This window comes from Amia ocellicauda, chromosome 3, assembly GCF_036373705.1.
Source record: "Amia ocellicauda isolate fAmiCal2 chromosome 3, fAmiCal2.hap1, whole genome shotgun sequence".
Taxonomy (NCBI): Eukaryota; Metazoa; Chordata; class Actinopteri; order Amiiformes; family Amiidae; genus Amia; species Amia ocellicauda.
The window spans coordinates 37,762,888-37,779,131 of NC_089852.1; the positions used below are offsets into that span (position 1 = coordinate 37,762,888).

A 16,244-nucleotide genomic window follows, 5' to 3' on the forward strand; every position below is an offset into this window, starting at 1 on the left:
TAGCCAGTAGTGTCATCTTAAACCAACAGTTTTTCTTCTCAGTTGACAATCCTATTCCCACCAGTGCTTTAAATATAGGCATACATAAGGAATAGCTGTAGTTTTCCATGGTCTTGATCGTCCTATTAGAGATTTTATACATCTGAAATGATTCACTGAAGAAGTCCTTTAAAGCTGGGTTATTTTAGTCTTCTAGCCAAAGAGGAACCTTCATATTTTAATCACTCATAGTGGAATGCTGTTGAGAAATATGATTGCCTATTCCTTATTACATATATAAACCTTTACAATCAGCCCCCAGAATAAATAAAAAGTGTTTTAACCTGTCATCCATATGGCAGTAATTTGATCCCAGCAGGCAGAAGATCACTAGTAACACACACATCCTTTACATGTCTTATTGTAGTAAAAATGCAAGTCCACTTTAATTATGTTTTGAGCATCAATTTTAACTATATGTGGCACAATACAAAATTATTAAGGTATAACTTGAGCTGTAGCTACCATCACAATGAGGAATCCTATTCTATCCTATCCTATAAGTAAGTAGGCAACCAACTGTCTGAAAACTACAAGACCCTGACTGGGTTAAATTAATTGTTTAACCAATGTCTGTAACTGCATGTCATAAGGAAGGTAGTTTTCTGTAACCAGTTACATGTTGCTTTAGATATTAGATCAAAATTGAAATCCTAATGGAATCTGCATTTTTTTTAAAATACATCGTAGTGGCACTATTATAAGATATCACATTACCATCTCAGCTGGTTAGTTTCTGATTAAAACAAGTGAAGGAAGACATTCAGACATTAATTAGACATGCCATAAAGCACCTATGGAATAATCCAGCAACATCTATTTTAAGTAGGGACACAGCTTTAATACTGTGCACAGCTGTTAAAAGTGGCAAATGGCCTGGAAAGACTCAGTTTGCAAGTTAAGTGATGCATCCAGGTCATGTTACAGAACTTCTAGAAACCACCCTAATCTCCCAACTTGGTACTGAAAGCATTTATGCTGCTAATTTAAACAAAATCATAAAGCTTTATATATATATATATATATATATATATATATATATATATATATATATATATATATATATATAATTATTTCAACAGTAGTGTATACCATCAGCCACAGCTTAGTTTTTGCATGCAGGGTGACTCCATCAACTTTTAATTAGGACCATTTAGGAAGAACTGAATTTAATATTTCTAGATACATTTCACATTCCTAGAGTTTTAAAGCTGACTCTGTTTCTCTGTTACTCTTTGGACCTGGCAAAGGCTGACACAACAGTATAGACTCTTTCTCTCATTTCAAATATAGCTATCTTATCTAAGGCTCTGCATTTTGTTTTAGTCTTGCATCTTGTTGTTTAACATAACTTGCTGTGATAGCATCATTGACCAAGAGGTTATTCATTCATAAAGTTTATGTAGTAAGTAATTTAAATGTCTCTTGTTAATTAGTTACAATTTGCGTAGTAAGCTTGTTTGCAACCAATCAAGAAGGAGAGAACTGTCTTCTCTGTCTTGTACACAACCCATAAAATACCAAATGTAACTTTGAATTGTTGAGACTGTCTGAGGGAACTTCTCCTGTCAGGCTCCCCTGCAGCTGCCAGAACACAGAATTAACCTTCTACCACACACCGAGTCTTGTGCTATTTTCTGAAACTCTTCATGTTTATACTGAGATTTCACCTGTGCTTAGTTACTCTTCAATATTTGTTTTATGCCTGGATTGAGCAACAAGCATTACTGACTCAATGGGTCATTTCCATCATCATCATAAGATAATAACTGCACATATTCCTCTCTGAATACTTGCATCCTTCTATTTGATGATGTATTGAATGTACCATACAAATCGTAGACTTCAACAGAAATGTAGCATGAATATTTTGCAATTTAATACAAAGGAAAATTCCAGACACAAAAAATTGCCTGCATTTCTGTGAGTCTCAGAACTGTTTGTCATTGTTTCGCAATCCACAAAACAACACAAACACACCTTAAAACACATCTGATTTAAATTACCCTCAATATATTATCATGAAGCTGCCTCATTCTGCTACCCTTCACATTTAGACATATTAGAGCTAGCTGTGACTATAGTTACAATCTTGAAGAGTGAAACAAGTGAAGCAATTCAGAAAGCATGTTGTGTTTTTCTCACACCTGAAAAAAGTGCACCCTGTTAGTGCTGGCAGTGTCACAAATGTTACAACACACATGCAGAACAGTTCAGCAAAACCTTTTTACCCCAAAGATGTGCAAAGGAATGATATGACTGTACTGTTTACAGTAAGATAAATGTGAGCAAATTAGGCTTCTACTGTATCAGGCTTCAGGCCACAGGGGCTGTTTATCCCCGTATAAAATTTATGACAGGGAATGCATCTTTATATTTAGAACAGTGTAGTTATGTGAGGCATGAAGTAGCGACTGCTGTAGCATTTCAGGAAAAGGTTACACTGTTTATCCCTTCAAGGATTGTTAGGAAAGGCTATAGTGAAGAAAATAACATTCTTGTGTGTGAATGTGTGAGAATAGAGCATAATTTAAAGACAGCGTACACATACAGATGGTTTTGAACCAGTATTGGATGCCTGGGTTTGTTTTGCTTCAAACGTGTCAACTTGTGCTCCAAGATAAAAAGATTGTACAGCAGAATGTTCCACAACCACACATAGGCATTGTTGTAGCTGTACTAAGGCTTAGTTACAAAGGCTTTCACTTCACAATATCCCTACCCAGCGTGTTCATCCCAGTTCGTAAACACTCCAATGGGGACTGATAAAGCTGCTATGTAGCACAGACAATCTCCTGAAGCAGTGTACAGATTCCAGGAACATCTCTGGTGCCTGCACTCTTTGCATTAACTGAGAGGGGCTGTATTCAAGTCTAACTGTGATCGGCCCCTAACAGAACAGAAGAACCTGAAAATGAATTCTCTAATATCCAACATACCCATAATGATGCGACAAAACAGGATATGCTAGTCTCACATGTTAATCAAACATAAAGCAGAGGTTTTAGTCAGCATCAACATGCATGCTTCCTGCTGAAGCAGAAGGTCTTTGTTTCCCATCCAACTAAGATGATTAAGGAAGGAAATGTCATTTTTCAAAGCTTCATAATGTGTTACTGGTTTAATCTCCTCGCTCTTCTTAACAACAGCCTCTAGTCTTCACCAGGGCATCATTCTCCCAGACAGAGGATCTGGTAGGACCTGGAAGTGGTTCATCCCATTCTAGTCCTCTATAAGCAGTGCTTGTGCATTTAGTTTGCTGCCGGATCAAGCCGTGTAAAATGGAATCGGTCTCCATGTCTCCCTGCACTGTGCTCCTCAGATGCTCTCCTGATTTACAGCACTAGCCCTGATTCCATGTGCCAACCCGAGCCGTTCCCTCAAGAAATCCTTCTGCCAGGCTTTCCAGGCTTTGTTGCCTTCACTCAAGTCTCTAAAAGCACAACACTGAGCACATCATCTTCAGAGAGGGACTCCCAGCTTGCAATGCAGCGAGAGCGTCAAGCAGAGCAGGCGTTATCACAATGTGACAAAAGACCAGTCTCCTGTGCTGATGAGGTCAGGTCACCCTACCCCCGTGCTTGCATCACTTGGCACGAGAGGACAGAAATCGAGGTATGTTGCAGCAGTTCTTGGCATATTTATTGTGTAAATGTTGAATTGTATTTCCTGTGGTGGAAATGCAGTATGTTTTCATGAAATCCTTATATGTTAATTATCAGAAAGCAACAAACCCAACACGAGAGAACAAACATGAAGCATTTCACAGATTAGCTCTGAAACTTCAAGAGCATGGTCGTCCAACGGTATAGTTAAAATTCATTATATATCAAAATCATAATACCTACACACTTACATATGCTCCAAAACATATTTTATTTCAGCACATATATGTATTATTATTTTTATTTATTGGCCTTTTTTACCAATTTTTTACCCATTTTCAAGTTAAATTAATTCCATATCATGTGTCAGTGATATCAAAATAGTTTATTTATAGCTGATGTACTGTAGACCTGCTCAAAAAATGAAACTGTCTTTTCTTAAAAGGTCTGCATAAATATGACATCAGAAAAATATCCATCTTCCCCTGGCAACTATGACAGACAGTTTAGGCCTTAGCTACAAATGCATTGCGCTAAACTTATTCACAACATCAAATCAAATAGCTGCACACCAGTCTGCAAAAACAAAATAAATAAGTACAACTCAATATCCTGAACATGGTTTGTTTTTTAAATACCCTACAGAAATCCCTAGCTTGCTTTGTTGTTCACAAAGTAGACTTTAAATACTTATTCTGTGACATCACTGCTTTTGTTGCCAAATTGTATGCTGATCCCCTCCCTCTCCCTACTTTAGAGGAGACTCAGTCACTCCCAGCCCAGATGGACCTGGACGATAAGAAACCTGCCTGCAGGACTGTGACCCTCAGAGGTACCTCAGAGTACTAACTATACATCTGTCCACGTTTCCAGCCAGGTAAGGGGAATACAATGATTACAGAGTGTTGAATAAGGCACAGGATTGTCTCTGTTGTCACGCATGCCTGTGTGGATTCCATTAAAGCATGATAAAAACAATTTGTGGTGTCCTATTATATCAATACAATAAGTTATATAAAGGTACTTTTCTTAGTCATTGAAGGAATGTAAGGGCTCCTTTTTAATCAGAAGTGGATATTTACAAAATGCTTTTTATAATCTGAGGACAGAATGAAAGAGAATAGCAGAATTGACATCTTTTTACAATGTAAAAGTAGACAAAATGCCAAATGCATACAAAACCTCTCATATGCTAAAATGCTTCATATGCTGGAGACTAAAACACTGTCATTCATTGCAGCATTACAAATACTGCATTCTGTCAAGAACATCATCTTAAATGGAACCAATAAAACAAAAAATAAATAAAATGCTGATAATGACAATGTTGCCTGATGAACAATTGCCAATTTAAATCAACCCAATACAAGCTATGAGTTTTTAAAATATGGAATATAACGGGAGATAGGATATGTCAAGAATCTCTCGCCACGTTGATTTAAGTTATATTGAAATTCAATCTTTTTCCACGTGTCCAATGAACTGTATAAGACTCATCTGGACCGTGGCACCTTCTAGAAGTGTGAAAGATGAGCAGCTTCATAAATTGGCCAGGGCTGCTGTGTGGGTTTAAATCCCCCTGTAATCTATGGACACAATTTATTTTTAGACCGAGCATCCACCATTTCTTGATAGGGTGACAAGCTGCAAAGTAATCGAACGGTCTCTAAAAGGTGATTAAGATTTACATACATAATATTAGCCGACTGAAAAGAAACACCCTATGTCTGGAAACACCATTCCATCTGATTAGCTGCCGATATATACTGTTGTATATAAGCTGTGTGTTTATATACAGGATGTTTTTAAGACTCAATACACAACATGTAAAACACAGGTTTAAAGATAATTGCTTTTTTATTTGGTTAGATATAGTGTCTGATTTTCCAAAATTGGTAAGGGTTTACTAATGAGAAAGGCCAGTCCATATGTGTATTATTGTTACTCTAAAATGCAACGAATCTCACAACAAATCTACTCACACAAAATGATTGCAAAAAAGTATTTGAAAAACTGCAAAGTGTGAGGAATATAGAAAGGAACTGCAGCTGATTGTCCACATAATGATTTTCTCTTTAACCTCACTCATCAAGACTACTGCATTTTAAAACCTTCTCCAGAATGGCACTTTTAGATATCCATCCTAATTCACAGCAACAGTGCCAGGGTAAGATGGATGCATCAGACACCTCAGCTGCCAACACGTTCATAATTGTTTCCCTGCCCACAGCATTTCCATTTGGGACACAGAGGGGGCGTGGTGTTTCCAATCGAGCGTGTCTCCAGTGTGCCACGGTTGAGCCTGCTGACAAGGTCTCCTTTAGTCCTCCAATCCAGCCCTCTCCCAGAGTCCAGAGCAGAATGGATCGCTCCGCACAAGAGCTCTTCCTAAACTTCATGATCGTTTTAATCACAGTGCTGCTCATGTGGCTACTTGTCAAATCCTACCAGGAGTGAGGCCTGTCCCATGGAAACTGGGATCTCCCTCCAGAGGCACCACTTAGATCCAGTAATGGAGAAACGTAGAGCTGAATAACACTGTTTGCTTAGAGCAGGTGGCCTCTGACAGTAGGGCTAAAACAGCTATGGCATGAGCACTTGTATTCACTACTGTAACCCTAAAATGAGACTTTCTATACATCCCACCTTTTAGAGCAAAACAATTATTACAATCATGCTGACAGCCACAAAAAAAAGAAAGAAAAAGGATCTTGTGTTCTTTAACCTCTGAAAGTCATACCTCCTATTTTGTCTTTACTGCTACCATGTAAGCATCTGTGAACTGCTTGGCACATCTCTCTATGGCATAAATTTGCTCTGTATTTTCTAAAAATCTTTTCTTGTACAAGGCTTTCAATACCACTACATTATAAAAGGCACTGCAATGGTGATCCTGTTTATAAAGCTCTGAGAGTCGGGTGTTACGAAGCATGACATAGACCTGACTTATTTACAAGCAAAGATGTTGTAAAAACATATGTGAATCTTCTGTGTACATTTATGTTTACACTTTGTATAATAAAAAGGCTTCTGTCAGACAATCGCTGAGTTTGGTGATGTTTTGTCAATAATCTTTTAAGCGGATACACAGAGCAATTGTTTGTATTGTCGGACACTTTATTTACTATTTTGGACAACCCTCAATTAGTTCCTTTTCACGTTTCCCACATATAAATACATTTAGTACAGGAAGGTGAGTGGGAAAGGACAAGCATTTGATTTGTTTATATTTTATATTATACAGTAATTTTATATCACTACAATGCTCTGCACCACCACCTTCACCCACAATATAATGTGCCTTTAGTTAACTACAACTTGTCTGCTCTACTGCCTGTCAAATATCAAATTATACATATAGTTGGACAGGTCTTTATTATTTGGTCCCAGTATGCATGCAGTAGTCAAGCACAACAATCTATTCTCTTTGGAAAACAGCATGACACGAAGACATTTATTTCACACGGTAGTCAGCCGTTCTTTATTTGTGCTTCGGCGTTCCCATCTAGTGTTCCTGTCCACCCAAGCATCAGGGTGACTCCATTCTGTCCCTGCGCTGCATACAGAGAAAACGTCACTGTCCCTGGCACTGTGCGTCAGTTGTCCTCCTGCTCCTGAGTCTGTGGTTCCCCGGAAGTCTTGGGTCCCTCACAGCCCAGTCCAGCAGGCTGGGTGGCAGGTCCCTCATTGGGGGGCAGATAAGGTGGAGGAGGTGGCAGGGTGAACGGATCGACCTCCGAGTATGGAGGTGGGAGGTCCTCTAGGTTTGGCGTCGGAAAAATCTGAAACACCAGGAGGGGAGGGAGGGTTAATGTGGACCTACAGCTCACCGAAGGAAGACCATGGGATTACGTCTGGTGGATTGTTGCTGTTGTTGTTGATTAGATTATCGGTTTGTCCTTCATTTTGGTCATTCTGTTCTTGGTCTTCTTTTCCTTTCTTGCAAACCTTTTCTTGTTCTTGCTCTCATTTGTTTGTCTCGGTCTCTCCCCACTCTTATTATTAAACTAACGCAGAAAAATAAAGAGACATTTAACGTTAAACTAAATTGAAATCCAGGGAAGTGCTCCTGATATGACCAGCCTAAGTATATCAGTGAACTGCAGGCCTAGAATCGAGTCCCTGGCATCCCAGTGGCGCACCTCGCTGTAGCGCGGAGGGTAGAGGCGCTCAGAGCTGCTGTAGGGGGGCGGGCTGGGGCTTCTGTCCTCAGGTGGGAAAGGCATGACCACCACCGACTGCAGCTCCTCTTCTTCCCACTGCCGTCGCGTTGAGCAACAGTACATGAAGTAGAGGGCAAAGCCAAGCAGCACTAATCCAGACAGTAGGATTGGCCAAAATACCCTGTAAACAATAAATGTAACAAATAAAATGCAATACATATACAATACCCCCCCTGTTGCATAAACATATGGGAGTGACACATTATCCTCAGTTCAAAGGCAGTCCTGTACAGTGCAATTTTGTTTTGTATAAACAGGGAGAAACTGGGGGAACAAGAGACACTTACACTCCAAAAGGATATCCTGAGGTCTTCTCAAACAGTGTCATGAACGCAGCCAGGTGACTGGCAGCTTCAGTCACAGCCGCCATGGAGCAGATGTCTGATGTGCTTGAAAAAAGAGAGAGAGCACTGTTAACCGATCAGGTGTGCTTTTAGGACTTCCACATATCTCCAGTTATCCAGACCAATCATCAAACATCGTCACCAAACACAGAAAGAAAGAAAAAGTAAAAATGCATTTTTTTTAAAATCATTCAGCAATTCTGATTTTAAAATCAGTCTAATCTTCCAGAGCTGTAGAGCTCCCTCACTGAACATGGTTCCACTCCAGACCATTCCAGTGCAGTAACATCCCCTCCAGCCAACCATTGGTGCTTCTGGATCATTACTACAGAATCATCTAGGAATACCTAAAGGCACTGAAACAATGCGATGAGTTTTTACTGACTTGGTGTCACCTTTTGTTTTCCCCCCCTTGATGTTTATTACAGATTTCTGAAATCAGTCAGACATGTGAACTCAATGCAGGTACAATGTTACAGTATAACCAATGTAACTGACCTCCAATGACCCAATCACTCACCCTTTGTACCTCTCACAGAATCTTGAAGGACCACCTCATTCCAGTTAAACGGACGCATTAGTGGAATGTTCTACACTGTTTTGGAAGTTCTAAAGATCCATCAGGGGTATTAAACTTCAGGTTACCATTTATCTGAATCCCGACCTGTACTCTCTGAGGCCTGTTGCCCTGCACAGGATTCACCACCCAAGTCTTGGGAGGGGGTGAAACAATCGAAAATCAATGTTGTGTTTGTGTTTGTCTCCCATTCACAGTCTGTGTGATTCCATGAGTCATTATTCTACCACACAGTCACTCAATTATTGTACTCCTTACCTTAACCAGTTTAATTGGTTCAATGTCGAGCTTCCCGTGTGCAGTGCAGCAAGTCTACGAACGTGAGTTTTGGCAAATTAATGCACTCTTCTGTGTTTATGACATGCGTCTCTAAACATACAATCCATATAGAACTGAGCAGGCTCTATGGAAGGTTAGTGTGTTGAAGGTGGGTGATGTCACAATCACATTGATTGATGGCATAGTCGCCAGTTACCGGGCGGGAGGGGTGGGGTTGTTCGAGTGGATTGTTGATGAGGGGGGGGTTGTAGACTCAGAGCATTTGGGCTTTTGTTTTTAAGCTGGAATTTAATGGATTTGTTTTATTATTAATTAGTCATTCTAGGGGGGTGGCTTGTGAGCTTGGGGGGCGAAGGCAGACATGTACTTAAACATTTTGATTTAATCAAGTACAGGCCAGAGAATGCAAAACTGTTTATTTTACTGACACTATAAAATGTAGTATACCTTTAAAATAAAAGTTTAAGTGGGTACAAAAGTATGTTTTATTATTATTATTATTATTATTATTATTATTATTATTATTATTATTATTATTATTTGGATGAAAACATCAACCACATAAACAAATAATAATAACAATTGCTTGTTACCACCAAATCTAATCTAATTAACCTGGAGATTCTCTGAATTGTGCATACAATTTATATTTTCTTCCCACAATGTATTAATTAATGCATGAATAAAAAATGTGTGCACAATGTTTGTAAATTAAAATTAAATAGTCGTCTACTCTTGTGGACAATGTAATAAGTAGTAATTTTAGCTGTCTTTTACTCCACTCCATTCATATTTTAGAAAATCGCTTTCTTTAAATTTTTCTAACAGCCCTGCAGCGATTGCACAATGCTATCAGTATTGCACGTCGCTCAATCTCCTGTTTGCATCAGCGCAGTGTTTCAGAAAATACAGGAATCCACGGGGATACTGAATTGGTTATAACACCTGGTCTGTCCAGTAGGGGGGGTGACGTAACTACTGGTATGCCCATTATTGATCCATCTCACTAGGTTATATAAAATTCAGAAATGACATTATATAACACAAATTGAAGGTTTGGAGGAAACTGGAAAACTTCAAATATATTTAATAACTGAGAAAAGTAAAGATAAATTGGTAAAAACAAGGGGCAGCAAAGACTGAATGGCTCGGCTATTTTAATGTGTAGCAGACAATACTGATTTACAGCACCATGATTTTAAAAGTATGCTTCATAGATTTCAGCTGAGTGTTGCCATAACCCTCAAACACAGAGAATGATCTTTCAGTTGTGGTGTCTGAAAGGGTATTCATTACAACTGTTTATCTACTGGTATTTCACACTGAAGCAAAAAGACAAATGATATATTTTGCAATATTGAAGCTACTTTATTGATAGTTTGTTAACTTAGAAACCACACACAACCTTTATCATGTTTCTATTAAGTCATTGTTCAATTTCCATGCATTACAATACAGTTCAATTAATATACATTGATAAATACATACTATATTACTAGCTTTAATGTCTTGTGGTGACGTAACTGAATTTGATTTTGCACTAAACATGAAAAACACAAAGGTTATGGATGGCAACAATAATAACTTTAATACAGCAGAACATCTGAACCAATAGATACTCTTCTTAAAGAAATTAAAGAAAGACAGAAAAAATAAACTGCAAAAACAGTTCGGTTCAATTAGTACAAATCTGTACACATTTTTAAAAACAATTTGGCTTTGTATAATATCACTAGCACCATGACGGATAAAATTTTGCTTTTTTAAAATGATTTTTACTTTCAATGTCCTGCTGGTAACTTATCACTAGGCAGAATCAGTATTCATAGGGTTAGTATAACAAAAAGTATATACTATATCAGTCATGATGTCAATGTCCATTTTGTGCTGTCAGATTCATTACTGTTACATGCCTCAAAAAGTCCACCTCATGCTTAGGCATCACTAAGTGCACATTAGTTAGAACCAACACAAACAGGAAAGACAAGGCGGTGGGAAGCAGGAAGACTGCAAAACCAGGTGTGCAGTAATTACTGCATTCAGGAAACAGTGTTGGCGGTGACTGAAAATACAAGCAATAGCATAGCTGTAGAAGAAACACTTCCCTTTTGTGGCTTAGTTGGGCCAACAGGGACTCACGCAGTAATCTGCCAGGTGTATTCTGGTGCCTCACTATGGATGTGTTTAACCCTTAAGACCAATCTTATCCACACATAGTGTGTATGAAAATATCCCACCATTTTTATTTATCAGTAGAAGTATGTTCTGTAGGTATGCTATGCATTTATATGTGCTTTATTAAGGCAGTGCAAAACAAAACAAGAAACATAACCCTGGACAGAATCACTTCTGAAGTGAGAGGGCTTGATAAGGTATATTTTCCGGTTGTTCAAACATAGTTATGCAAAAATAATATTGACATCTATTTTATAGTTCTGTGCACAGACCTGGGAATTGAAGTAAAATCTAGTATGTAGCTTAACAGTTTAACAGTAGCATTGCACTAAATACAATTATTATTATTATTATTATTATTATTATTATTATTATTATTATTATTATTAATAATAATAATAATAATAATAAAAGTAAAATTATACAGGAATTATTAGACAGATCTAAAACAGAACAGGATTCATGAAACACTACATTCAAGAAGACGTAAGTAAAAAACTGAATGCTATTATTACAGGAAGGCATCATTCTCACCTTAGTGAAGCAATAGGTGTTCCAGATCTTATTCCCATTAGAACATAATAAGCTGTTTTTACAATGACACATTTCTGAACATGCCCCACTGTTGCATCCTCTTTTGAAGACTCAGAGATCACACAGATCTGACCTGAAGGCATTTTAATACAGAACACAGACACTGCTGTCCGACTCCTGTGGCCATGGAGCAGGGAATATACAGAGCTGAAGAGTAAGAGAGATTAGGCAGTAAACAAGGACAAAAAAGTGTTCGTATTCTCAGGCTACCTTCTGGAACTTGGAATTAATTTTAATGTATTGTTTTCTCTAAATTTTCATAATAGTGACCCATACCTGTTTACAAAACAGAGCATATTTTGTAACTAAAAATAATAAATAAATACATACATACATACATAACAAGTCTTTTAAAGCTGTTCAATCTGTGTCCACCCAATTTAGCTGAAGTTTGTCCCACAACATTCAATAATAGTTGAGCAGTGCATGACAAAAGCGCCAGTCTATAGGATAAAATACAATATAAAGCCATTCCTTTTATTGAAGTTTATAACCTTAAGCTGGTAGCTGTCGACCAGAGGTCATTCATGAATCTGATTTCCACGGGTCTCTGTATCGGTTAAATCGCATCACCTGGCAGTGAAACTCTGTTAAAGCTCTGGGCATAGGAGAGACCTCCTCCCACTCTGACCTGTTACTGTGGTACACCTGCACTTCGTCTGTGATCTCATCTGGAGCGTAGTCCCCTCCCAGGATGTAGATCTTGTCTGCAATCCCAATGGCTCCTGCATTGAAGCCAGCACACTCGAAAGAGCCCTCCCCCTTCCACACACATGTCTCTGGGCAGAAGCTGTACACCTTGTAAGTGGATAAGTCACAGATGTACAGGGTGTTGTTCACTGGCACGGCTTTGACTAAAGTAGCATGAAAGAACTGACCGAACTCCGCAACCAGTTCAGACCACTGGTCTGTCTGGGCGTCGTACCTGAAGAAACAGTCCAGGGAGGGGTTAAAGATGTCAGCTATTTCCACTTCGGACCCCAGTGTGTAAATTACGTTGTTACAGGCACTGGCTTCTGGATAGTAGATCCCTCTGGGCAGGGGACTCACCGATTGCCATTCTTTGGTCAGGGGGTTGTAGAACTCCACGTCCAGCAGGCTTCGGATTTTCCTGGCCCCTCTGGTCTTCCCACCGATGACGTAGACCCGATTTAAGGCTGTGACGGATGTGTGCATGGTCCGTGGACTCTTCATGGGAGGGGCCAGGAAGAATTCATTCTGGACAGGGCAGAAACACCAGCTCTCATCTGTGGCATCGTGGAAGGGCTCGGCAATGTGCAGCCGCACAGCCCGACAGCAGTTTCCCTTGCATCCCCCTGTTACAAACAGCTTCTCCCCAAAGCTGGCCAAGCTGGACCCGGACATGTCCACAATATGGGACTGTGGCAGCTCTTTCCAGCGGTCTGTGTCTATGTTGTAGCAGAAAGTGTGCTGTATTTCTCCGTTCTCCTCTGTCTTGTGGACATAGATGTACTTCTCAGTGGTGGAGGGACGGGCATCAGGGAAAAAGCCGCTGAGGTCGTGGAGGCTTCTGATCACCTCCCTGATTATCTGCAGGCAGTCCCCATTGTTGTACACCAGGCTCTCATACTTGGACAACTCCTCCAACACCGCCCTGGGCATCTGGTGGAGCCTGATCAGTGTGAATAATGGGAGGAAGAACCTCTGCCGGGATTCCGGGTCATGCTTGGTCCACAGGAGGACGGCATGCAGCACGGCCTCCTCATCGCGCACGTTGAGCTCGTCTGCCTCCAGGCACTTTTTGAGGATGCTGTAGTTCATCTCCAGGAAGTCGGGCGACCTGGTCAGGGTGTCAAAGTGCTGCACCACAAACTCCAGCGCGCGCCCGTACAGCCGAGTGGAGCCGTAGCCCTCCGATATAGACAGCAGCTGCAAGCAGTTGGTGAGGTCGATGATTCTGATGAGAAAATCACTGCAAGCTTTTGATAGGATGGACACCTGCAGAAATGATGACAGCTGGAAGAACATGTCCACGTTCTCCTCGGTGATCTCTGTCTGCCCAGTGTAGGCGAAATCCAGGAAGGCCCTGATGGCTTTGGGGGACAAATTGCTCATTGTCACACTGCTGTCGTCTCGCTCTCTCATGTTCACTTCAAACATTGCCCTGTGACGAGATTGAATACAGTTACCTGGGGTAATGGCAGGTGTCTGTAATATTGCAGTGCACTCGGCATGTGGTGAAGAAAGCATTGTGCTGTACCTGTTGCTGACTCTTGATTATTAGGTATTAAGCTTAGCAATTTAGCATTGCCACTGAAATTGATACTTTTTATTACCTGCAAAATTAAATTGTAATGCCTCCTGAACACATCTTTCTTTATATGTGGTATGGATGTTTATCATGGTACTTTCAGCAAAATACAGTATTATGTTTTGTCTAAAACAAAATACAACTAATATTTCTATCCTTTTGGTCTTTGTTTAGTAATTATTAACTTCAGTGAAGTAGATCTTGAAGGGGCATGGGGTGAATGCATTTTATAATCTGTGTACACACATTTCCAGCAATTAAAATACAATACTTTCAATGTGATATACATGAAATCAGTATTACTAAAGATGTATTACAATAATATATTTAATACTGTTCGAAGCAAATCAGGGCTGAGGTGTGATTTACCATAAAATGCATGATTAATGCATCAGTGCCTCCAATCATTTACCTGAAGAAGTCACTACAGGCCGCAAGCACACAGCGATGGCAGGGGAAAGTTTCCTCCTTCACCAGGATCCTGAAGTCAAAGAAGGCATTCTTCTCCCTGAAACTCTGAAGGACACCCAGGATCTGCTGCCCATGGTCCTCAGCCACTAACGCCACAGATTTCTTCTCTGGGACCCCATTGCACACCGGCCGGCTGGCAGGATCACACTGGCTCTCCATCGCCAAGGCCAGCCACTTCAGGACTCAATAGAAAACATGATGATGATGATAATAATAATAATAATAATAATAATAATAATAATAATAATAATAATAATAATAATAATCTCCAGTTATCAGTTGAACTAAGGAAGAGGAAGAATTACAGTTATGGCAATTTTCAGACAGTTCCTTAGGAAGGTGGAGGTTTATGCAAACATAAAGACATAGCTTATAAATATTTTGAGGGATAACTAACACAATGATGGGAAAGTTTTGGTTTCCAATAATATACCCAGAACACCTGAGCGATTTCCTGTCAGCAATACATAATACACTGCTTATGAGGTGACTACAATATCAATTCACGCTAGAGATTCAGGTTAAACACCTGCACTGGTGGCAGATGCAATGAGATTTGTGGACTAAATGGGTCCCTCAGAGACTCAACCCCAACAGTTTTTAACAAGCACAGTGACTGGAAACTAGCTGGCAAAGAATGACTTGGAAACAAAGGACCCAGGAGACGTAAAGCCTGGCTGGTTTCCTTCAGCAGTTGCCTGCTGATTGGCAATTTAAAGACAAAGGCATAACAACTGTTTGTGGTTTCTGTTTTTTTCTAACACTACCTTCCAAGGGTGAAAAGAAAGAAAGGGAAAACAGTCTATTCTCCATTTTTACCACAATAAATACAAGGCACTCCCCTAACCCTGTCAAAACTGCCTTCACATTTTCTCAGGATTGTTTTCTGCAAAATAAATGGTCTCTGGAATGGCTAGGCAATAACAGACTCATAATAAAACACATTTTGTATTATTAGTAGGCGTACTACAGGTCCAGTAGGCGCAGAGTCAGTGCGGTTCGACCTGTAAATGCTATTTTCTATTTATTTTGTACTTTTATTGGCTAAAGAGGGGCTCTTAGAATGGGAAAAGTACACTGAAAATGATTTCAAATTATCTAATACAAATATGTAAAAACATGCATGTGAAACGTCAGTCGAAAAGAAAAGTCATGTTTGATTTTTTAGCAGAATAACTTTCAGACTCTCTGCTTGTCAATAATGAATAGATATCGTGATGAAATATTTACAGTCTATTTTGCTGGGTTTCGGAGAGGTCTCAGGAGGGAAAATGCGGTTATTTGGCACTTGCGTGATAAAATGTTCCAAAATGCACAATTAACTAATACGAATAAAACGGTATAATCATCACTGCAGTGCAGTTATGACGTTGTCCTGACTTGTTTTTGTGAGCCTCAGATACATGTTGAATTAGAGCTGACTTACTGATGGCTTCAGCACCCTGGACAGCAGCCTCGCTCGCCTGTGGAAGAAAATCCCGGAAGAGCCGGAGAGTCTCCGACAGCACAGCGTGACGAACACCGAGGAGGAAATGACGTCGGATTGAGCGAGATGCTTCCTGGGAAAGATTTCCATTTTCAAAGCACTTTTTTTTCTTCTCCATTTAAGCATTGCTTGCATCCCATTTTTGTGCTTTTAATTCCACAACATAGCAAACCAGGGTT

At 39.7% G+C, this 16,244-nt stretch overlaps 2 protein-coding genes across 2 annotated transcripts; one reads left to right on the forward strand and one right to left on the reverse strand.

Moving 5' to 3' along the window:
* Window positions 1-3,440: 3,440 nt before the first annotated feature.
* Window positions 3,441-6,685, forward strand: sln (sarcolipin). Its single transcript, XM_066699298.1, has 3 exons — window positions 3,441-3,654; window positions 4,402-4,521; window positions 5,875-6,685. The coding sequence occupies exon 3, from the start codon at window positions 6,006-6,008 to the stop codon at window positions 6,099-6,101; it is 96 nt and encodes a 31-aa protein (XP_066555395.1). The 5' UTR covers window positions 3,441-3,654; window positions 4,402-4,521; window positions 5,875-6,005; the 3' UTR covers window positions 6,102-6,685.
* Window positions 6,686-11,677: 4,992 nt separating this feature from the next.
* Window positions 11,678-14,778, reverse strand: kbtbd3 (kelch repeat and BTB (POZ) domain containing 3). The gene is made up of 2 exons (XM_066700260.1): window positions 14,521-14,778; window positions 11,678-13,961 (listed from the first exon to the last, which is right to left on the reverse strand). Exons 1-2 carry the CDS (start codon window positions 14,736-14,738, stop codon window positions 12,362-12,364), a joined length of 1,818 nt encoding a protein of 605 aa, XP_066556357.1. The 5' UTR covers window positions 14,739-14,778; the 3' UTR covers window positions 11,678-12,361.
* Window positions 14,779-16,244: the final 1,466 nt, after the last annotated feature.

What these genes read in the sequence shown, in the direction of transcription:
- sln (XM_066699298.1), top strand. Translation starts at nt 6,006, where the DNA reads ATGGATCGCTCCGCACAAGAGCTCTTCCTAAACTTCATGATCGTTTTA.
- kbtbd3 (XM_066700260.1), bottom strand. Translation starts at nt 14,738, where the DNA reads ATGGAGAGCCAGTGTGATCCTGCCAGCCGGCCGGTGTGCAATGGGGTC. An exon ending in GCCTGTAGTGACTTCTTCAG is followed by an intron (nt 13,962 to 14,520) that starts GTAAATGATTGG and finishes ATCTCGTCACAG; the next exon opens with GGCAATGTTTGAAGTGAACA.